General features: G+C 35.9%; 2 protein-coding genes across 5 annotated transcripts in view; one reads left to right on the forward strand and one right to left on the reverse strand.

The window, feature by feature from the left end:
• The window catches only part of LOC111506746 (sodium-independent sulfate anion transporter), a 212,693-nt gene that overhangs the window by 69,150 nt on the left and 119,598 nt on the right, over window positions 1-23,945 (forward strand). For 2 of the 4 annotated variants that reach the window (XM_074184494.1, XM_074184505.1), the window contains exon 1: window positions 18,064-18,223. The exons of 1 other annotated variant lie outside the window; for it this stretch is intronic. In XM_074184494.1, coding sequence (XP_074040595.1) covers window positions 18,070-18,223 — 154 coding nt within the window. In that variant the 5' untranslated portion in view covers window positions 18,064-18,069. Of the gene's footprint in view, window positions 1-7,095; window positions 7,239-18,063; window positions 18,224-23,945 lie in introns of those variants that run through there. One more of the 4 variants, XM_074184501.1, reaches the window with a different exon arrangement.
• Window positions 11,670-13,413, reverse strand: LOC141486443 (uncharacterized). The gene is made up of 2 exons (XM_074184416.1): window positions 12,558-13,413; window positions 11,670-12,490 (listed from the first exon to the last, which is right to left on the reverse strand). The coding sequence occupies exons 1-2, from the start codon at window positions 13,293-13,295 to the stop codon at window positions 12,482-12,484; spliced, it is 747 nt and encodes a 248-aa protein (XP_074040517.1). The 5' UTR covers window positions 13,296-13,413; the 3' UTR covers window positions 11,670-12,481.

Here is a 23,945-nt window from a genome sequence, read left to right on the forward strand (position 1 = left end):
CTCTCAATGCTGCCAACCACGTAAACTTATTTTTTCCTTCAAATTTAGAGTGTTATTAACTTGCAACAAGAAATTTACCCCTTTACCACTACTTTTAACTCCTGAAATGTGACAAAACTATTTTGGAAGTTTTATTACTATTCGCCCCCACTGTTTCTATTCACCCCATTTTACGGTACATTTTGACCCAACGACAAAAATGTGAACTAGCTAGAATTCGGTGTATTGATGCTTCTTAATTTTTTGATATCTTGATTCGTGGATATATCTATATTTTATATCTACTAATATTATAAATGTGAAACTTTTTGAGGATGATTAAATGTATGTATGTATGTATGTTCGTGGCTCTTTCACGCCCAAACGACTGAACGGATTTAGCTTATACAGTGTCATCCCCAAAATATGCACCATATTAAGGGTTTTTCGACAAAAATTATACCTGATGAAAGTTAGAGCATCCCCTAAAACTGTATATGCAACAACAGAATATAGTGAAACACACGTAATATACGAGGAGCCTTCAAGTATTTGATTTTGAGACAGGAGTAAAGCACTCTTATTTTGAAAAATCTCGGGAAATGTTAATTGAAAAAGTTGTTCAGCATTGAAAAATACATTTAGATTTGAAGTTATGGCCATCTAAGTGAAGCTTTATTTTTTTACAAATTTTTTTTATTGGCACTACGAAAAAAAATATCCTAAAACGATAAATAGGCAGCATCCTGTATAAAACGGTTTATTTTGAAAGCATGTAATATTACAAATTACACAACTATGGTGTCAACCACAGTCAATTTTTTTGAAGAGTAAAATAATTTTCAAAGTTTTTAGTGCAAAGTTATTTTTATTTTTCATTAACATCGAAAATTACTCAAAATCATGCAGTACTGTAACAAGAACTTGATATTCAATGATATCAAATCACCAAACATCAAAATAAAATAGGTATTTCGGAACAAACTTGTTGATTTTCTGAAGATTTTCTTGTCCAAAATAATTCTCCAAAATAATCTCCGAAAAATCAATGACTTTGTTCCAAAATACCTATTTTATTTTGATGTTTTGTGATTTAATATTATTGGATATCACGTTCTTGTTGCAATACTATATAATTTTGAGTAATTTTCGGTGTTAACAAAAAATAAAAATAACTTTGCACCAAAAACTTCAACTCTTCAAAAAAATTGACCGTGGTTAACACCATAGTTGTGTAATTTGTAATAATGCAGGCTTTCAAAATAAAACATCGTATACAGGATGCTTGTCTATTTATCGTTTTAGCAAATTTTTCTTTTAGTGGTCCCCATTTTAAAAAATTGGTAAAAAAAAATAAAACTTCATTTAGATGGCCATGACTTCAAATCTAGATGTATTTTTCAATGCCAAAGAACTTTTCTAAATAACATTTCCCGAGATTTTCGAAAATAAGAGTACTTTACTCCTATCTCAAAATCAAATATTTGAAGGCTCCTCGTATATTACGTGTGTTTTACTGTATTCTGTTGGTGCATGTTTAGTTTTAGGGAATGCACAAACTTTTATCAAGAATAACTTTTTGTCGAAAAACCCTTAATAAAGAAGTTCCCATATGGTGCATACTTTGGGGATGGCACTGTACATCAGAATAACATACAGGCTACAATTTACAAAGGTTTTGTGTTTTTTTGGTCATAATATAACGTGCGCAACCTATAACGTTGGAGTTACATGCAGATAATGTATCGTAAGATTGTTTCTAAATAAAAGTCTGCGATAGCATATACTACATGGATCAATAAGTCCCGAGACTAACCCAGAGATGGCGCTCTTAGTAAACCAGTAACCACGTCTTTCTAGAGTACTAACCTTTGCTTGAAACGTGTCGAAATTTTAAGTCTATCGGACCAGAAACAGCTGAGTTATCGAGGTTAGAGTAAAGTCGTTTTGTAGTTTGTTTAAAAAATGGAAAAAACCGAGTTTCGTGTTCTGATAAAACATCGTTTTTTAATGGGTAAAAACACCGTGCAAGCGAAAGAATGGATTGAAAAATGTTACCCGGACTCTTGTCCATCAAAAGCAACGATTTGTCGGTGGTTTGCCGAGTTTAAACGTGGTCGTACCGACACAAATGACGCAGAACGCTCGGGTAGACCTGTGGAAGCTGTTACACCAGAAAATGTGAGTGAAGTGACAAAAATTGTAATGAAAGATCGTAAAGTGAAGCTCCGTGAGATTGCTGAGATGACACAGATATCATATGGAAGTGTATTTACTATCCTTCATGAAAAATTGAGCATGAAAAAGGTTTTTTCTAAGTGGGTGCCGCGATTGCTTTCGATGGAACAAAAACAGCAACGAGTCGATGATTCAGAAAGCTGTTTATCGCTATTTACTCGCAACAAAAAAGATTTCTTGCGTCGTTACGTGACCATGGACGAAACATGGATACATCACTACACTCCAGAGTCAAAGCGGCAGTCATCTGAGTGGCGCACAGCTGGCGAAAGCCGTCCGAAACGTCCGAAAACGCAGCAGTCAGCTGGCAAAGTGATGGCGTTAGTTTTTTGGGATGCGCATGGCGTGATTTTCATTGACTACCTCGAAAAAGGTAAATCGATCAACAGTGATTATTATATTGACTTACTGGTACGTTTGAAGGAGGAAATCGCAAAAAAACGACCGCACATGCAGAGAAAAAAAATCCTTTTTCACCAAGACAATGCACCTTGCCACAGGTCGATGAAAACAATGGCAAAATTAAACGAATTGGACTTTGATCTGCTTCCCCACCCCCCATACTCACCAGATTTAGCCCCCAGTGACTACTGGCTCTTTGCTGATCTTAAAAAAATGCTCCAGGGAAAAAGATTTGGCTCAAATGAGGAGGTCATCGCTGAAACTGAAACTTATTTTGAAGCGAAAGATACATTTTTTTATAAACATGGTATTGAAAAATTGGAAAAGCGTTGGAACCATTGTATCACCCTAAAAGGAGATTATGTTGATGAATAAAAAAAAAATTTGTAAAAAAAATGTTGTTTTCATTGTTAGTCTCGGGACTTATTGATCCATGTGTTATCTACCTCTTATGTGGTAGCCATTATATGCAAAATACTGAGCCAAAAATACAATTGAATTGGATACTTTTTTACAATGCACATTTTAGAATATCTGTCAAATTCTTATTGAAATTGATACTATTGTCGTTTCACGTATTTAATATAGATAAACTTTGTCTTTTACAGTTAACTAGTTCAGTGATCTAATAATTTTTCTGAAAAAAGTGTTGGTTGGGTAACGGATTCAACTTTTTCTTAAAAAAACAATTGTTTTCTTGCCGACGTCGGCAAGAAAACATTTATCTTTTACATTTTGTAATTTGAAGAAATTGTTAAACAGTTATCACGATAAGATTAACTTGACACAACGCGGTGAGCCATTACGCGTTGCGTCTTCTGTAAGACGCCGGGGGACGATGCGCGGGGATAGAGGTGCAATCTAAGCAATGAAGCGTCGTCGTCAAGGATGCGACCCGAACGCGAGCAGACGCGTGAGGGCAGACGTCATTGACGGTGGTGTTGGTTTTGCGAATTTCTCGACCTCGAAGGTGATAACTTTAAATTAAAAAAAATTCTATATTAGCTTTTGAACTGTTCAGCCAAACGTTAGTAGCAGAGTGTGAATTTTTCTCTTGAAGGTTGGTTCATATTATAAGAGAGGTTGTCAAATCACAGGAAACTATAGAATTTCCTCTGCTGAAAGAGTTTCAGAATTGACAAGTATTATGATGCTGTAACAAAATCAACAAGAATGCAACTAAGGTGCTAATAGGATAACTTGAGGGCAAGTCACACTGGTCATCGTGAAAATACATAAGCACCATATTATTACGAATTATTCAAAATGTCACTAAGGTAATCGAAAAAACATCAACTTCACCTGAAAATGAAAACCCAAACCCAGAAAACAAAGTTTAAGAAGAGGTTGATTGATTTCGTTCAGACAGTAATGGTTTACTCATTCTCACAGTGACGATGAATAGATTTTCTAGAAAATGATACCAATGTAAATGGTATCATTTTCCGATCTGTGATGTATGATTTGATCGTAAATACTTTGGAAAAATCTCATACAGTATATAGGGATATATCCACAAATTTATTTGGGTACTCTCAACGAGCCACCCTGAATAACTTTTGGTACAATGATTTTCAAAATAAAAAAACACGTCAACAATACTATACAGAGGAACACATTTTGACATATTCACATTTGATGTTACTTCCCCTACCACACCCCCAGAGCATGTCACCAATTTTTTTAATGAATCACCCTATATTGTTCCGCATTATCAGATGCTCTATGATGAGCAGATTTCAACAAAGTATGAAAAATCTGGTCTGAAGCTTATGGTTCGGGAGTTACAAATTCTTTGAGTTGAAAACGAGCCACCCTGAGTAACTTTTGAAACAATGATTTGCTGGAAAAATGAAAAAACAGGTCAACAATCATACAGGAGGCCACATTTTGAAATATTCTTGCTAGGGACGAATATGGAAGCAATAAATCAGAAAAAGAGGTTTTTTTCTTAATTCTTGAATCAAAATCTGATGACTGGACAATGAGAAGAAAAACTTTTTCTTCAATGGTAAATGTTCAAAAACGTTTCCACTAACTTCCATACAATGGTACAAATGAGTTTCCATTGCCGCCCTCACATGGTTGAGAATCTCGGGAGTTATTTTTCTGCAATGCCTTATAATATTCTTTCTCAAATCTTTTAATGTTATTGATTCTATCTCATACACTCCAGACTTCAAATGACCCCCTAGAAATAAATCTACAGGAGTGAGATCCGGAGACCTTGGTGGCCATTTTGTAGGACCTCTTCTGCCAATCCAACGAACAGGAAAATGATCATCCAGAAATTGTCGAACTGGAGCTGCATAATGAGGAGGTGCACCATCCTGCTGAAAACTATTTCGTTTTCGAATAAATTTATATCCTCCTCAATTGCCTTATTGATGCACAGTATTATTCTATCCTCCAACATATCCAAATATTTAGCACTAGTCAAATTATCATCGATAAAAAAGGTCCTATGATGTGGTCACCTAAAATTCCTGTCCAAGCATTCAGTTTGTGAGGTCGTTGGGTATGAACTTGACGGTATAAATGAGGATTCGTATCACTCCAATATTGACAATTTTGCCGATTCACCTCTCCATTCAAACTAAATACATTCATCCGAAAAACAGGTTTTATACAAGAAATTCTGATGCAAGTTAATGTGTTCAGTGAGACTTTCACAAAACTCGATACGTCTATCGAAATCATCTTCGTTCAATTCATGAACTAGTCTAATCTTGTATGGATGAAATTTGTACTTATGAAGGATCCTGAAAACATTTGTACGACTGATTCCTGACGTCCAACGTGCCCTAAAACTGCAGCTTCGTTGTTGACAACTCCTAAACGGTTATACTTTTTATTGTTAACAGATCCAGAGTTTCCATTTATTTGGTAAATAATTATGAAACGTATTTGTGTTGTACATTTCTTTCTGGATGATTATCATTGAACATACGGGCAGCAGCTCTAGCACTATTTTCATTATTCTGGTAGTACAAACTCACTATTTCAATCCGTTCTCGAGGCGCATAAACCATTGCTTCGTAAGAATTTACAAAAACAGAAACACCAATTGTAACTTCACTTGGTAGGTAATGGTTATTGTAGAATGAGACAAATACAAAATGAAGAGAATATCAAATTCATGCTTAACTAGGCAAAATAAGACTGTTTTGAAGTATACTTCACAAAAACACATATGAAACCTAGGTAACAGATTGTACAGAAGTTCATTCAGGGTGACTTGTTTTCAACTCAAATAATTTTTAGCTTCCAAACTATGAGCTTCAGACCATAATGTATTCTACTTTGTTGAAATCTGTTCATCATGGAACATCTGATAATGCAAAACGATTGATCCATCTGAAAAAAATGGTGATATGCTCTGAGGGTGCGATAGAGAAAGTTAGATCAAATTTGAATATGTCAAAATATGTTCCCCTGTTTACTATTGTTGAAGTGTTTTTTTATTTTTGTAGCTCCCGAACCATAAGCTTCAGACCATATGTTTTATACTTTGTTGAAATCTGCTTATCATGGAGCATCTAATAATGCGAATCAATATACGGTGATCCATTTAATAAAATTGGTGACATACTCTGGGGATGCGATAAGGGAAGTAACATCAAATGTGAATGTGTCAAAATGTGACCCCCTTTATACTATGGTTGACGTGTTTTTTATTTTTCTGCATTCATTGTACCGAAAGTTATTCAGTGTGGCTCGTTTTAAATGGAATGCACTGTATATCATTCACATAAAAAACTCCACACAATTTCAAACATTTGTAAAAAAGTTCTGGGAAACAGGTTGATATAATTTGCTGAAAGATATTCTTTAAAAAATGTATATTCAAAGAAGGCAGATCTACACATTCGGTAAAAGTGAAAAATCCCTTTGTGTCCTTGTAGACCTTGTATAAACCTTTGACACCATCTCTCATCAACAATTGTGATACTGTCTTGAATATATCGGGAATACAGCACAAATATTATTTGAAAGCTACTTATCTAAAAAATCCCAATGTGACTGAATAGATAACGATCTCAGTTCCTGGAAAAATATTGAGTGTGGTGTTATGACTCTGAAATATTGCCTTCATGAAATGAAATCACAATACATTGACATTTTTGAAAAATTTTGACAAGTCTTAAAACTTTCTGAAATGGCTCTATGAGCTTTTTCATGACTTTACTTTCATATTATTCACAATACACGAATATAAAACAAACAACGACTAATATCAGGTGTAATTAAACCACAATGAAATACTTTTTCAAACTGTTAGAGACAGTATAACATACGAATTACAAGTAGGATACAATGATGGAACTGGACATTACGTGGACGTTCTTGTCAAAGTTTAATTGAAACAAGTTACTTATTTAAATAATTTCAGTTACCCGATACATAACACGGATAATCAATTTTAAATCGGTGCATTTTTTGAAGTATTCGTATGTCAACTTCTTTCGTTTTCAGGTATAATCACAATTCTCAAGAATACTCACAAGGTCTTCAAAGTGAGAAATCAGGCTACGACAATGCCTCATTCACTGTGTCGTCGCCCGATATTTCTCCAATTAAGAGGCACAGTGCATATTTGGGAAACAATAATTTCGAAGGTAAGAATCGTCATAGCAAAATCCCTTCCCTACTTCCCTACTATCCCTACTTCTCTACTAATATTATAAATGCGAATGTAAGTTTGTTTGTTACGGTTTCACGCGAAAACCACTCAACCGATCATCATGAAATTTTGTACACATGTTCTTGGAGGTATTAGAAGTAACATAGGATACTTTTCATTAAAAAAAAATTATGTAAGATGAAAAAATCGTTTATCAAAAATGTCTCAAAATTTAGCTACTTTAACGTCATATATTTCTCATATTGATTCATCTCTATTGTACTGACACTTATTCAATGGCATAGATTTCTATGCCTGACTTTCACGAAACGTTCGTCTACATCTGTGGTAGGCATTGTGCTGTATCATTCAAAGTGGGTAACTCGCAAAATATTATTTTGAATTGTTATCGATTTCCTTGCGGCTATGAACGTAATTTTTTTTAAATTTGCTTTCTTTGTTGGATCATCTCTATCAGTCCAAAGTCATCTTGATTGTTTGTGGTGATTTCAATTTTGAGATCTGCAAAAACAGCAATTTTCTTACATTGGCCACCTTATTATCGGGGTTCAACTTGAGTCCGATCATAAAATGGCCAACACCCGTGGGTTGGGCTACCTATCGGGCGCGTCCCCAGGTGGTGGATAGGGGAACGGCTAGGGAATTGGAGACCCTGTCCGGGAAGCCAATGTGGCCTTACGGACGGGGTCGCCGGACTCATGGTCAGTGGCAGAAATAAGTAGGGTATGGGAACTAAAACCCCCCAAAAGCCTTTGCAAAACATGCTCCCGTGGACCAGCCTACCCAAGCTGAGGTGTAAGGAATCGTGCCGACAGCTGAATGGCCGCAGGGTGATATGCCGTCACGAACGATCCCCTTGGGGAACTGTGCGAAACCTCACTGTAATCAGCCTACCTCTGGTAATGCGGGGCTCTGCCAGAGGTGACTAACTCTTCTCTTGCTACTCGTGGGAACACACATGAATGAAACAACACAAACAACAAAAACAGAAACCAATCCCGAGGCTGGACAGAAGTGCTCACCTTAATCTAAGGCGGTGGCTGGTGATGAACAGAAATGTCCGCCCCAGTCTACCGCTTGGAATGAGGCTGGACATTGCAGATCATCTCCAACAGCAAGGGCAATTCCTGCGGCGGGCGCCAAGAGCTCCGCCTTGAATAAAGACAAAGAACTGGCTGCCCCTGCAGGAAAGCTCCCTCACTTGTGCACCACCACGGAGGGAACCCCAAGAAGGTTGAAGAGGCCGTGCAACGACAGTAATATCGCTGCATCTCCCAAAGCCTTCGTGTAGGCCACCGTGAGACCCCTCAAGGTTGCCAAAGAGAGTGTGTGTTCGGCGAGTCTTGGCTTACACCTGCCAATATAAAGGAGATGTCTCTTAGTGACCTGTTCACCTTCCTGGAAAGGGCAGGATGGACGATGACCTAAGAGGACAACTCTTCGGGAGGATGTACAATGGGTCACATGTGGCTTAAGTGCTGTGAGTCTATACTCACCCTCCCTACTCTACAGATAGAAGATGGCCAACACGAGTCACGAACACATCATGCACGATAATCGACCAAATTTATATAAATTTTGAAAATGAAGGAACATGTAGGGTATTTGATAATGACATATCAGATCACAGATCAATTTTTTTGGGAATTGATCCATATCGATAACAATTGAAACCGAAACAAACAACATGTTTGAGAAGAAGCTTCCGAAAGGATAACATCATACAATTTGAAAATATACTTGATACTTTTAAATATGGGATGGATATAATTTTATTATCAAATAAAGTCTTACTGACGTATTTAAATTCTATTTATTTGACAACTGTAATCAACATCTTCTTTCTACTAACAAACTTGATTTAACTAAAAATATTATCAGACATCATATAAAATAAATAAAAAATCTATATACAGAGGGAATGCTAAAAACATACATTTTAAATCCAACATTCTCCCCCATTTTGAAATTAAAATAAAAAACAAAAGAGAAATTTCAAAATTACATTATAAATTTCACTCGAAACCATAATGATGCGGAGCTCTGACTTTTCGCCCCCTTCCTGTGACCATCTCTTTAGTTTCCTCTTTGATGCCTTGCTCTTCTGTTATGTAGTCCTCATCAGTTTCACCTTTGACTGCATTCATTTTCTTTTCAATTTGAAGAAAATGGTTACTGTCCTCTTCCGTCGTCACTTCTAAAGGATGTAAACGCTGAAACGGTCGAATAAGTTCCCCACTGTTCACTTTTATTTTCGCTACCCTGGGTACGTCATCTTTTCCAGGATAAATTTCCAATACTTTTCCTATAGGCCAGTTTATTCGCTTTACATTGTCGCTGCTGACAAGAACAACATCTCCAATTTTTAAACTACCTATTTTCCTTTTACCAGTATGTATGAGTTCCGCTAGATACTCCTTTCTGAATCGGCTTCGGAGTCCATCTCTTATCTTTTGCAGGTATCTATGTCGTTTCACTAAATGATGTCTGTCTATGATATCGAAATCTGGAGTTTCACTGGTAGATACATCCGAAATAAACATAGAAGGGCTGAGCGGTTTTAAATTATCTTCTTCCGAAATATAAGTTAAAGGCCTTGCATTAATTATGGCTTCACAATCGCATAAAGTCGTCATCAATTCTTCATAAGTTAAAGTTGCTTTCCCTACAAATGTATTCCAGGACCCTTTGGTTTTTATCCATGTTAGGGCTACCATGGAATCACTCCAATAAAATGTTTTCAAGTGTTTCATCTCTTCCACTCTCTTAATGGATTGACATAATGTTACTCCAATGACTGTACTTAATAACTCAAGTCTTGGTATTGTGGTGTTTTTTGGTGCTATTCTAGATTTAGCCTGAATGAGTTGTAGAACGGATTCCTTATCTGTTTCTGTTCTTAAAAATACACAAGATGCATATGCCGCTTTGCTGGCATCGCAAAATACATGAATAGAAACATTTTCCTGAATGAAATGATTTAAATTATTTAGCGATCTAGGGATTTTACATACATTAAGGAAGTGTAATTGTTTCATCCACTCTTCAAATTTATCGATTATGTCACTAGGTAATTCTTCATCCCAACCAATTTTTAGTGTCCATGTTAACTGTAATAACAGTTTCGGAATCAACGTTACTGGACATGTGAAACCAATGGGATCAAAGATCTTTTGAGCTATTGACAATAAACCTCGTTTCGTTTTAGGTGTAATATTCAAATTAATGAGACTGGATAAATGACAATGTAGAATATCTCTTTTGGAATCCCATGAAATACCTAAAACAGACACGTTTCTTTCATTGGAAAAATCGCCAGCAAAATTATCCGATGAATTATATACCCATTGTGTGAGGTTGAATTTTCCAATCGACATTAACTCTTCTGATTGACTGATAAAAGTGTTCAATTCTTCAATATTATTGACACTGGTGACACAGTTGTCAACGTAAAACGATGTTTTCAATTTATCAGCAGTGTTTTTCAAATGAATTGGTGCCCTATCTAAATGATGACTGATAGTTGCACCTAACAAGAAGGGGCTAGGTCGCAAACCAAAAACCACTCGACAGTGCCTAAAGATTTTCTTTTCGGTTTTTGATTCATCTACCAACCAAAGAAACCTCAAATTGTCCCTTTCGTTGGGATTAACACCAATTTGCAAAAATGCTTTATCTATATCAGATGTAAGTCCTATTAGTCCTAATCTGAATTTTATCAACAATGAAGGAATTAATTCTAACAGATTAGGACCTTTTTCTAAACATGTATTCAGTGAATTTCCGTTATTATCCTTTGTTGATGCGTCGAATACTGGCCTAATTTTAGTAGTAATACTATTTTCTTTAATAACGGCACGATGAGGTAAATAGTGACTTGGCATATTAATTGAATCTCCCCTAACTTCTTCTATAATACCTAATGATTCCCATTCTGAAAAAACCTTACTATAATCTTCAAATTTTCCTAAACTGATTAACTTTTTTGTTGAAGACAATAATCTTGCTTCAGCTATTTCTTTATTGTTAGAAAGTTTTGGATGACCTTCTTTCAAAGGAAGATTTACTTGATATCTACCATCATCTGTCTGCAAAACCGTTTCTTTAAAATACTTTTCCGTTTTAAAATCAATCATTTCTTTTGGTGTGGTATTTGCGGGCTCTTTTATACCCAAAACATCTAATTCCCACAAGTCAGCAATAGAAAAATCAGTGAAACCGGAAAAAATAAGATTGTTACTTGTGTTATGGACTTGTTGTCCCATTATAGTCCATCCAAGATACGTTTCTATGGCAACAAGTCCATTATTCAAAGTTTCAATATGCCCTGTTATTAAATTTCCAAAAATATCTGCCCCTAGCAACAATTCAATTTCTTGTGGAGGATTATTTATACCAATATCACTTAAAATAATGTTTTTATTCTTCAAATAGTCTATAACAGCTAAATCTCGCAATCTAGGTATATAATTACAAATCTTTTTCTGTTCCAATACTGATAATTTGCAAGAGAACTCATTTTTATTGTTACTTATTGCGATATCGTATATATTATGGAGATTAGGAGATGATTGAAAACCACCAAAAACACCTTGTATAATATTTTCCTTTCCTGATGGCTTAAAATTCAAATCTTTTGCACATTTCGATGAAACATATGATCTTTGAGAACCGGAATCCAGCAAAGCCCTGACAAGTTTATGTTTATGATTATTTGTCACTTTGACAATGACAGTTTGTAAGAGTGTGTCAGTTGAAAAATTACTTGTCAAAACATTTTCCAATTTTTGTTTGGAATTTTCATCTGGTTGAACCTTTTTCGAATCTAAATCACAACACATTATTGGAAAATGTTTCCGTGCGCACATTAAACATCTTACAAACGCTTTGCAATTTTTGCTGATATGATTGGTTCTCAAACAAGAAAAGCAACCTTTCTTTTCCACAACTTTTGCTTTTCTCTCTTCCAAAGAAAGTTTTTGTGCAGCAAAACAATCTTGACTTGCATGGGTACTATTATCACAAAATATACAGTTAGGTTTCTTACCTTTGAAGGAATCTTTTGTATTAACTGTATATACAATGCTGCAGCAGAATAGAGTTCAGGCTCACCTTGCAGTAAACGTTTTCCCTTACTATTATCTTTCGGCTGCTCCTTTTCAATTCCAAAACTTGTTTTTGCCAAATTTATTCTTTCTTCTGATTCCACCTCGGTTCTCAAGAAATCTAACAACATTGTGAGATACTTATCAGAAGCAAAAGTATCTTTTTCATTTTTAGTATGTATTTTCACCTTCGAACTACGATGTCTTTCCCAAATCTTGAGTAACTCACTCGGAAGTGCGGATTCAACCAATGGGAAAAGCATTGCAGCATACTTTTCAGTTGTCAGACCTAATGACTCCAACGCCTCAATCAGAAATTCGTCTCTAGCGAACCGTACTTTCAACTGGTCAAGTGCTTTTTTGTAGTTTGCGCCGGATGGAGGAAAACTTTCCACAAGTTCCCGTGCTGGTGATCCTTGTTCCATTGCCTGCACCAAATACTGAAACTTGTCTTCTAAATCGATGTCTTCATCCTGGTCTATCTTTTTAAACTGTCCCCAGAACCCGATCCAGCTTTTCACATTTCCGTCGAATTTGGTCAGTTCTAACTTTGGCAATCTGAATTTTCGATTGATTTTTTCACCGTAAGAAATTTGTGAACTGGTTCCACAATCTGCTCGCATTTGGTTATCTGGCAACCGGAGTTCGCATTCAGATTTATATTTGATTACTTCAGCTCTATAAAACTCCATATCGTCGAACTCTTGTTGAACTTCGGCATCGTTGAACTTTCCGGAAAATAACTGCTCCTTGAAGTTCTCATCAATAGTGAATATTCGATCACTCTTGTCTTCCAATTGTCTCAAGAGTGATAGTATTTGTGCCTTACTAGTTTGCTTCGTACTCAAGGCTACATCTAGGTCGCTGCTAGTATTGCGAAAATGTCTTCGCAGCTGCTCTCTTTCTTTCTGCATAATATTCATCATCAATAATTTAGTCCTGTCACGGTCGCCACTATTTTAAATATGGGATGGATATAATTTTATTATCAAATAAAGTCTTACTGATGTATTTAAATTCTATTTATTTGACAACTGTAATCAACATCTTCTTTCTACTAACAAACTTGATTTAACTAAAAATATTATTAGACATCACATAAAATAAATAAAAAATCTATATACAAAGGGAATGATAAAAACATACATTTTAAATCCAAAAATATACTTGATACTGAAGACTGGTCCAAAACTGATTCTGCTCGAACTTTTGAGGAAGCCTTCGAATTTTTTTATAATACAATAATGTATCATTTCGATGAGGCTTTTCCTATACAAACTTTTACCCAGCGCATTATTGGTAAAAAATGGGTCAATAACGAGGTCATTCGTTCTAGTCTAGCCCTGAAAGATCTTTATACAATGCAAAAATGTTACCCAAATTTGGGCACTGCTCACAAAAAGTAAAAAAAGAAACACATCTCTCTGATTAATCAAAAGCGTAAATGTCATTATCAAGATCGTATTTTGAATGCTGAAAATGATATGAAGGCCTCTTGGGAAGTAGTGGCCGAGTTGACTAATAAACGAAGAGAAAGAAAAAATATTGAGTTGAACTTGAATGGAAATTTAGAAAAGGATCCAGATAAAGTTGCTGCGAAATTTAACTTTTTCGTAGATGCGCCCAGACAACTGACAGAAAGTATATTTATTGATGAATTTTCTCTACCTAAAAATGACTTCAATTGTTACAGTATGTTTCTGAACTCTTTCTATGATTAGATGAAGAATTGTTCACTCTGTTGAATTCTCGATTGAAAAACAAAAAATCTGCTGGGTTGGATGAAGTTCCGAGATTTGTGTTGTTGAGAGTACTGAAAATGATCCCAGAGCCTTTGACAACTTTAGTTAATATGTTTTTCAAAAGTGGAGTGTTTCCACAAAGCATCAAAACAGGAAAAGTTGTACCTCTCTTCAAGAAGAAAGATACGAAGTCATTAGTAATAATCGACACGGTTTTCGACGTAATATGTCTACATGCACGGCAATGTATTCGTTCCGTAAACGAATTGCACAGTTTATCACACGTTGAAAGGTAAGACCTCGTTAATCCTTAGCTTGCACAAGTTTTGACTTCTGAGGGTTGTCGTTCGTAGGGGTGCGACAGCTGATTAACGGAAAAACAGATTTTAAACAGATTTTTTTTATTGATGCGGATGAATGCCCTGTTGCAATATTCTGCGACTTGTGTAAAGCCTTCGATTGTGTGAACCATCAGAAATTTATGAAGATATTGGTGAGTTATGGCAAAAGAGAAATCAAATAGTAACGTTCCAGTTTCAACATTATAGCCAAATTGAAACCATACGCTCGGATAGTAGGGAAATCGAAATGGGCGTTCCACAGGGATCGATCTTGGGTTCAATTCTATTCATTTTGTATGTGAAATATCTTGATGCGATAATTAGTACTGCCGATTATACTGCGTGTGCAGACGACTTTTCATTGTTTCTGTCCTCTACACATAATGAATACCTACGAACGAAATGTATTGGAATGTATTGGTCGGTAGCCAAGCGGTTCGGCGTGTGTGCTTTGTTCACTGACTCGAATTGACTGCCGTGTTGGTTGGTGGTTCAAGCCCTAGTCTGAACGATCGATCTTCACTTGCTACCGTCCAACCAGTGTTAGGAATCACACATTAAAAGGTAAGACCTCGTTAATCATTAGCTCGCACAAGTTTCGACTTCTGAGGGTTGTCGTTCGTAGGGGTGCGACAGCTGGTTAGCGGAAAAACAGATTTTTTTTATTCATGCAGTTTCATCTTTTTTAAATAGTTGGAACCTATTTTTCAACATTCAAAAAACTCAGGTATTGAGATGTCACTGTCGCCAAAGAAATATTGATGATTTTGGAGTCAAAATTGGTGAAATTACAATGCAGAATACACATGCAGAGGTTAGGTTTTTGGGAGTCTTTCTGGATGAACATCTCTCTCTTGGAAATTCCATTGCCAACAATTATCTTTCAAACTAAATTCTTCAAAATATCTCTTTATTAATATACGATCTGTTCTAAAAGTGAAACAAATGGTGAATGTTTATTATGCCCAAATCGAATTGAGACTGAGATATGGCATTTGCCTATGGGGCAAAAGATATTTTCATTGCACAAAAACGAATGTTGGGGTATATCGCGAGAGTTTCTAACAGAGAATCGTGTAGACCTATTTTCAAAACATTTCGTGTTTTGACACTTCATGTCTCTTCATTTTCGAAACGTGTGTCCATGTTTTTGAAAATAAGAACACTTTCATTCCCAATTCGAATATTCATAGTTATGGAACAAGAAAAATGCCACAATTTCATGTAAGGTTTGAAAAAAGAAAAATAAATGCATGTGTTCCTGATCATTTTGGCTTCAAAATATTCAACAATCTCTTAAAAGAATTGAAGTATATAAATAAATTATCTTCATTCAAAGAACTTTTCAATGGAAAAATGTTTTTATAGTATATGTGATTTTATAAAAATTCATGAATTGAAGGGGTTATATTTTTAGGAATGATTAATTTTTTGGGAAAGAAAGTTTTTGGCTTTTTACTACTCCATCTGATACAAAAAAAGGGGATGAGAGAATCTTCCAAAGAAAGGAAGGAAGTAATCAATTTGAAACTCTATACATGGATGTATGAATTGTTCACTCTGTTGAATTCTCGATTGAAAAACAAAAAATCTGCTGTTCCGAGATTTGTGTTGTTGAGAGTACTGAAAATGATCCCAGAGCCTTTGACAACTTTAGTTAATATGTTTTTCAAAAGTGGAGCGTTTCCACAAAGCATCAGAATAGGAAAAGTTGTACCTCTCTTCAAGAAGAAAGATACGAAGTCATTAGTTATAATCACAAATTCATAATTTGTGATTGACTACGTGTGATGTAAATTTCAGTGTAAGTTTATTTTAACCTTTCTATTTTTCTTTTTTGATGTAAATTTTTATTTTATTTCAATGTATTAATTTACCTGTCAATTGACAATTCCAATACACGTAAGCCATGTCGAAAAATGGAAATATTGATTGATTGATTGATTGAAAGGCAATGAGGTAGCACACGACGTCCTCACAGCACATAACACAGTGCTTTGTCTACCGCAGTTGTATGCGAAACTTCAGGCATTAAACCTGCAGATCGCGGCCGACGAATCAGGGAAATAGTTTTGACACTGTTATCAACGACCGTGAAAGTGTACACTCTTTCTTGGTGACTGTTAGAGGTTGAAACCTCAATTGTCTGAAACGGTATTAACAGATTTGCAATTATGTAAAGAGAAGAAAAATTGAATGAATATGAATTGGATATCAGAAATAGCCGAAATGCCATAGCCAAAAGATTTTCTTGAAACAGGTAGAATGTAAGACACTATAATGACTATATTGTCCTGAAATATGTGCATATATATGAGTTCGCTTGTAGGTGAGTCCAAATAATTTTTAGAGAGGTGTACAAAGTCCGGAATATTCGTCTTAGTTTCATCACCAGCAACCCGAAATCTTTTATTCAATTTGAATTCTAACTTTTTGTTATACAAATTATCCACTAGTTTGGGTAATTGTTGCAAAAGACATATCCCATATTGCAACATATGGAACATTTATTTTTATTTCAACTTACGCCCTTCGTGAATGGAGAAATATAAGCGAAAATAAAAACTCACCAAAACTTTACTGTCGAACAGTGATTCCCAAAGTGGTCCAAATGGACCCCAGGGGTCCACGACGAACTGGATGGGGGTTTACGTTGATGTGACCAAAAAATGAGAGTGCACAATTTATAAGCGGGGGTCCACGAAAATTCAACCAATTCACTGTAACCTTCAAAATATTATAAAATGGAAATGGTAAATTTGTCCCAACAGCTTCCACATAGTTTTCCATCTATATCAAAAAATCTTCTGAAAACCAGTCTCTTAATGATGCAAGTTTCTCAACATCCAGGCTATGGAACCAAATACGTGATAAACGATATAAAATATTGAAATCGATCAAGAGATAAGAATATTTGAACATCTCTTTTCAGACAAGTTGCAAGTGACGTCGTGAACACATTCGGAGAGATTCTTCAATACTCTTTCATGATATTTGTAACAGAAAGTTTTGTGCCAACCTTGATGGTCTGAAACATCGAAGAAAGGTGGAGATTTGTCTCACTCTATAGATACTTTCACGGGAGATGTTCAAGTGACTTGGCACATTTGATTCCACTAAAAGTGGTACATATCAGAAATACTCGACGGACTGTGGCTTCTCATCGTTCTGAGGTTCAACTCAGTACACCTCGAGCTCCACTGTTTAAGAACTTTTCCATTCGGAGAACTGCGCTCAAGTGAAATGAACTTCCTGAGAACGTTTTTCCAAATGGATTTAATCTCCAGCGATTGAAATCCAATGTGAATCGCTACTTTCGCACAGGCACCGCTCTTAGAGCGCCTTATGGATTTTCCTGTAGAGCTTGTGTTTAGTCCGTGAAAAAAATCAAAATAATCCATACAATCAATCTCTCAAACATTCACATGACATTCAAGGACATCCTGTTTCTCTTTTCCTGAACTGAGAAGATGACAAATGTGTCCGTATTCTGTTTTGCCAACTACGCCTCTGGAATGAATTGTTACCTTCCTCCTACTCTTACAATCACATCCGACGCTAATTTTCCACTTCATTCATTTGACTGCTCCGAATAACAGTAGGGATATTCCACTCAGATGAAAATAATGCTTGATGGAGGCGTTTATCGTTTTTCCATCTTCGTGACAGTAGACATCCTTCCTAGTGCTGATGCAGTGAGAGTTGAAGACAGCCGTTTTGATTTCTTGAAGGTATTTTATTGTCACTCGGTACCAAACAGCGTATCTTACAGTAAGTGAATATTTGAATCAGAAATTAGTTTCCTAAAGGCTAAAGCATCCTGAACAATATAAAATCAGAATGAACTCTCCTAAATTCTGGAATACTTATTTCACGAAAGTCTTGCCGTATTCTCTCTCTTGTCAATTTCGTGGCCTAGACATGTGAATCCTATTCTTAACAGTTCTTCAGCTCCTACCAATCCAAGGTAAACGTTTACTCATGTTGAAATCATCCAAGAATAATGAACGGAAGATCCGTCTAGCTGAAAGTAAATGTCATGTCACATATTGAAGGGTAGATTTTCAATGGATTCTCATTATTCATTATCCAAAAGAATCAATTATCATTCAGTGTTAATGGTATTACTGAAGAAAAACGGTACAATTATTCTGTCGCCTGAAATACCTCACCATACATTATTTTTCTGACATTATTGGTCCTTACAATTCATAACCCGGTGGGAATTTTTGATAATCTCATTAGTGAACAAAATTTTTTTATCATATAAAAACTTTCCTTGGGCCCAATGACAGTAATCTAATATTTTAAATTTTTTTTCTACTCAAATTCAATTGCTCAAACCTCTCTCGGAAACTGATTTGGGGATTGGCACGAATTGAAGCTAAGATATTATCATCATCATGGTAGGTACCTTTGATTTCGATGTGGATTGTCAAAAGCTGGACGATTTTTAATACACTTCCGGTATGAGTAAAAAGTTTATTCACGGAGGCTGCCGAATACAATTTAGTTGTGGATGTCTTATTGTTACAATTTTTCTCGTAAATAAAGACGTTCAATGGGTATTTTGTTAATATTTTTGACGCATTCACTTTCAAACTGACATTTGGGGTAAAAATAGTTCATTTGCTTTCACGACACTCTAGCCCAAATTGAAAACTGTTGAACACAAAATATGAGACTGCTTTGAAAGATTTAGAATGACAATTTTCTATCCAAAATCAGGCAAATTCGCAACCAATCATGAACAACAAGAAATTAAAATATTCCTCAGAATTTGAGACAGGCTAGTAAAGGATTAACTTACGAGGTCCGGCCATTGAATAACGAGACTAGTTACGAAAGAGGGTTTTTGTTATAAAAAATATTCAACTTTCCATACGTTTTTTCCATTAATCGAAGCAGTGCTGAAGTCTTCTTTGATGAGGGCCTTTAGAAGCTCTGCCGTTTTTTGCTTTACCGCTTCCATCGACTCAAGTTGGTTCCCTTTCGAAGCAGATTTTATCTTTGGAAACAAAAAAAACTTGCACACTGCCAAATATCGTGAGTACGGCGTGTGTTGGAGCACTGAAGTGCGTTTATCGGCCAAATACCGCTTCACAGATAGCGCGTCATGGGCAGGTGCGTCATCCTGGTTCAAAATTCAAGAGTTGTTCTTTTACAACTCGGACCGTTTCTCACAAACTCGTTCTCGTAGTGCTGACTGATAAATAGTAAGCCTGGATGACAGTCTGACCCTCTGGAACTCAGTCAGTCATCACAATACCTTCAATGTCGAAAAAAACGATTAACATTGCTTTGAATTTTGATTTGGACATCATTGCTTTTTTGATTCTGCGGAATTCAAGCGTCTTTCAATGCATCAATTGCCGCTTCTTTTCAACATCGTATTGAAAAATCTACGTTTTGTCGCAAGTAATAATGTTTTTCATCAGTCCGGGATCTACTTTCAACCTTTCAAAGAAATCTGAGCAGACCTGTTGACGCAAGAGCTATTGGTCAGTATTCAGGATTTTTTTACACCAAATTCGCACAGACTTTTGTCATGTAAGTCCTCGTGTAGAATTTTTCTAACCATATCTCTATCGGTGTTTACAGCCTCGGCAATCATACGGCTATTCATTCACAATTTTGATTTTGGATTTGAAACAGTGACAGGGCGACATGTGCGCTGGTCATCTTCAGTGCTCTCTCGGTCCTCACTGAAGCGCTTACACCACTCAAAAACACTCGCACAAGATAGAGAATTGTCCCCATAGGCCTCTTGCAACAATTTATAGCACTCAGTCGGAGTTTTTGCAATTCAACCAGAAATTTGAGATTGATACGTTGCTTCTGTCTTTCGTCACACATGATTTTGGGCACAAGAAAAAAACACGTTCATTTCAAACCGCTACTGCACAAATACTGTTATGGTAACGAAAACGTATTTTGGTACGTGAATAGAGAAGATTTTCAGATACCCAACGCACTACTCGTTTTTTTCCCACCCCTCTAGGGCGCCCTCTAGGCGCGCAGTCTCTTATTTAATAGCCGGACCTCGTACATTTGATAAAATATTAATTTTCAATTTTGGTTCATTCATTTATTCGATTTTGACTACTTCGTGATTCGTGTAACTTTTTATTCGAAACCATTAATTAAAAATCAGACTTGAATATGAAAATTACAAAAAAATTCAAATTCGGAATTTCCGGATGAAATTTGGTATGTATGTTCAAAATCGATGTATTTTTCACAATATATAAATTATTGTGGCTTCTGATCAGTATTCATGAAATTCGGACATGAAATATTCGATATACTGATCAAAAGTTTTCCTTGCTCGAAATCATGCACAAAAATTGTACACATTTTTCATATATCAAGTGACAAATAATCGATATAATTGTTCAACAGACCTTTGATCACATTCATGTTTACATGAACTGGTGATGTCTCTAGTAGCAACCCGATTGTCGTTCTTAGGAACATAATTCCGTGCATAAAATCGCATGTTGAAAGGTTAGACCTCGTCAGTCTTTAGCATGCATAGGTTACGACCATTGAGAGTTTTCATTCGACAACAGGTTATATTTAAAACAGATGAGTAGTAATGAATTCTAATATTATGACAAGAAAAAACGTTTCCATTCATTTCTAAAATGTCTCTTACAGTGTGTTTCAATTTTTTTCGAGATGTAAATATGAAACCATAAGTACTATCTAGATTCAAATGCCTTGTAGTCTATTTGACATCAATGACTTTCGATATCCCATAACTTCATACTTATTAACCACTGGTTCATTCAGCTCGACAGAATGGAGACCTTAAATGTTAGAAAACCGTCAAAAGAGCGAGGAAGGGATCTGCAGTACACTGAACCGGAAAACCATTATATCAAAAAATAGAGGAGGGGAATCGCAACCAATTGACCTATTAGTAGTTTTGATTCATTCAGTCTCAGTCAGTCATGAAACGAAAACAATTATGGATATTATTAATAATTGATGTTAATAATGTGTATGCTCTGGTATGCGTCGAATCACTATAAGAGAAGATGCTGAGGTTGTCGGGATATCGATTGGCTCATGCTATGCAATTTTTCAGTAAATTTTGAATATGAAGCGAGTGGCTGCGAAGTTCGTTCCAAAATTACCGAATTTTGACAAAAAAGTATCATAACTGGTGACGAATCATGGGTATATGGTTATGACATCGAAACCGAAGTCCAATCGTCCCAATGGAATAGCCCAGGACAGCCAAGGCCGAAAAAGCGCGCCAAGTTCGATCAAATGTCAAGGTTTTGCTCATTGTTTTCTTTGATTACCGTAGAGTAGTGCATCAGGATTTCTCGCCACATGGTCGTTGGGTCAATAACGAGTATAATCTTGAAGTTGTATGCCGCTTGCGAGAAGCAATGCGAAGAAAACGTTAGGTATTGTGAAAAACAATTCATGGCTTTTGCTCCCTCATCATCGCTTGTTCGTGTTTTTTTGGCCAAAAACAACATCGTAATCATACATCAGCCACCGTATTCACCAGATTTGGCCCCATACAACTGTTTCCTGTTCCCAAGATTGAAGCGACCCATGGAAGGCCGACGTTTTGCGACATTAAGGAGATTAAAAACCCAATCTCTCAGAGACCTAAAGAACATACCAAAAAGTGCATATCAGAATTGCTTCGCGGATTGAAAAAAACGCTGGTACACGTCTATTACATCTGAGGGGGACTACTTCGAAGGGACAAAATAAAAATTGATCAATGAATAAAAAAATAAAGATGAAAATTCACCATACTTTTTGAACAGACCGCGTACATTCCTAGTCCAGGTAACTTCAAATTAGTAGGTATACTGCGTTTTTCAAAATTTTAATTCTCATATAATTTCTATTTTTTCTGATTGATTACATATTTTTTATATCTGTGCCACTAACTAAGGTGACCGTAGAATCATTAATTCAAAACCGGTTTTCATACTTGAAATTGATCGATTCAATTGACTTTTTTGAAAAATATTTATTATGCAATGCATCTCTAGTCATTCAATACTACTATTTTATGAATTGAAAGAGTTATATTTTTAGTAGTGATTAATTTTTGGAAAAGAAAGTTTTTGGTTTTCTACTACTCCATTTCCATCAAAAAAGGCTGAGGGAATCTTTCAAAGAAAGAAAGAGAGTAATCAATTTGAAAATAAGTAACTCAAGTAACTTTCAGACACAAACTGAAAGAAAGTCCTCCTGAAACAGCTACTTTCATATAAACATTGAATTACATGAAAGAAAAAAGTTCTTTCGAAACAAATACTTTTATATGAACACTGAGTTACACAGAAGATACTTTTCTCTACTCAGTTTGTATTTCGAACATTCGTTGTGGAATAAAAATCAGATATCATTCACGTGAGTTCTACTTTAAATGAATGGTAACAAATTGCACTTACATGGAAGTGTCAGTTTGTGTCTGAAAGTTACTTGAGTTACTTATTTTCAAATTGATTACTCTCTTTCTTTCTTTGAAAGATTCCCTCATCCTTTTTTGATGGAGATGGAGTAGTAGAAAACCAAAAACTTTCTTTCCCAAAAATACTATTTTATATATTGTAAAGATAATTATCAATATAAGGTATCACGATAGAGAGATATGAATGAAGAAATAATAATAATGGATTTACTAATAGAAATTATGTTGCAGTGCTCGAACTTTAAATTTTCTCTCTCTATGTTATTGGATTTCGCTTCCATTCAGGCGCATTAAGCCAGAACTTCAAATTGTAAATCAAGAATAGTGGATCCGTCAGAACGTCAAATCATTCATAATACTGAGTTATCTGAACTAACCTTACAACGTATCATACGCTTATCATCTATTCTTCGTAATTGTCATTAGACAAATGACATATTGAAGGAATGTGTGCAGAACATCCCATCTCGTCCATCCAACCCCACTCCTCCGGAGCGGTCCTCAACTTACTGATGGGCACTTCAGCAAGATTGACATCTGACCTTCTTTGGACGAAAGTTAACCTCTAGGTGCTTTTACTTTCTGATCTGTTGAATTGTTTTATCATGACTTCCTAACTGTATTATTGCATGGGGTCCCCAAAAACTAACCAGAAACTAACCAGTGTCTTTAGTCGCGAGCACGTGTGTTGGTTCTCAGTGAATCTGAAAATGGGATCAATTTGACGTCTGGTTACGAAATTTTTATACTTACCGGAGCCGCCTGACGGCGAATCTCGGGGGTGGTTTTTGGTTCTGCTCCGTTGGCCTCCTGTGTTTGTCCCTCTCTCGGAATCTGGGGTCATTCCTATTTAGTGCGTTATGTAGGTCGCTAAGCGCTGGATTGTCGTGCGCTCGGATTCTATCAAACGTGTCCTCTGTGTGTTTCCTCATGTATGCGTCTACGTAGTGTATGTTCTGGTCTAGATCCCGGAATATGTACCTATTCGGTACATATCTTGGAGCGTTTACGGCGGTCCTTACGCACGCGTTCATAAACGAC

Source organism: Leptinotarsa decemlineata, unplaced genomic scaffold (genome assembly GCF_025532065.1).
Source record: "Leptinotarsa decemlineata unplaced genomic scaffold, Ldec_3_MD MMD2_P_RNA_scaffold_2, whole genome shotgun sequence".
NCBI lineage: Eukaryota > Metazoa > Arthropoda > Insecta > Coleoptera > Chrysomelidae > Leptinotarsa > Leptinotarsa decemlineata.

What these genes read in the sequence shown, in the direction of transcription:
- LOC141486443 (XM_074184416.1), bottom strand. Translation starts at nt 13,295, where the DNA reads ATGATGAATATTATGCAGAAAGAAAGAGAGCAGCTGCGAAGACATTTT.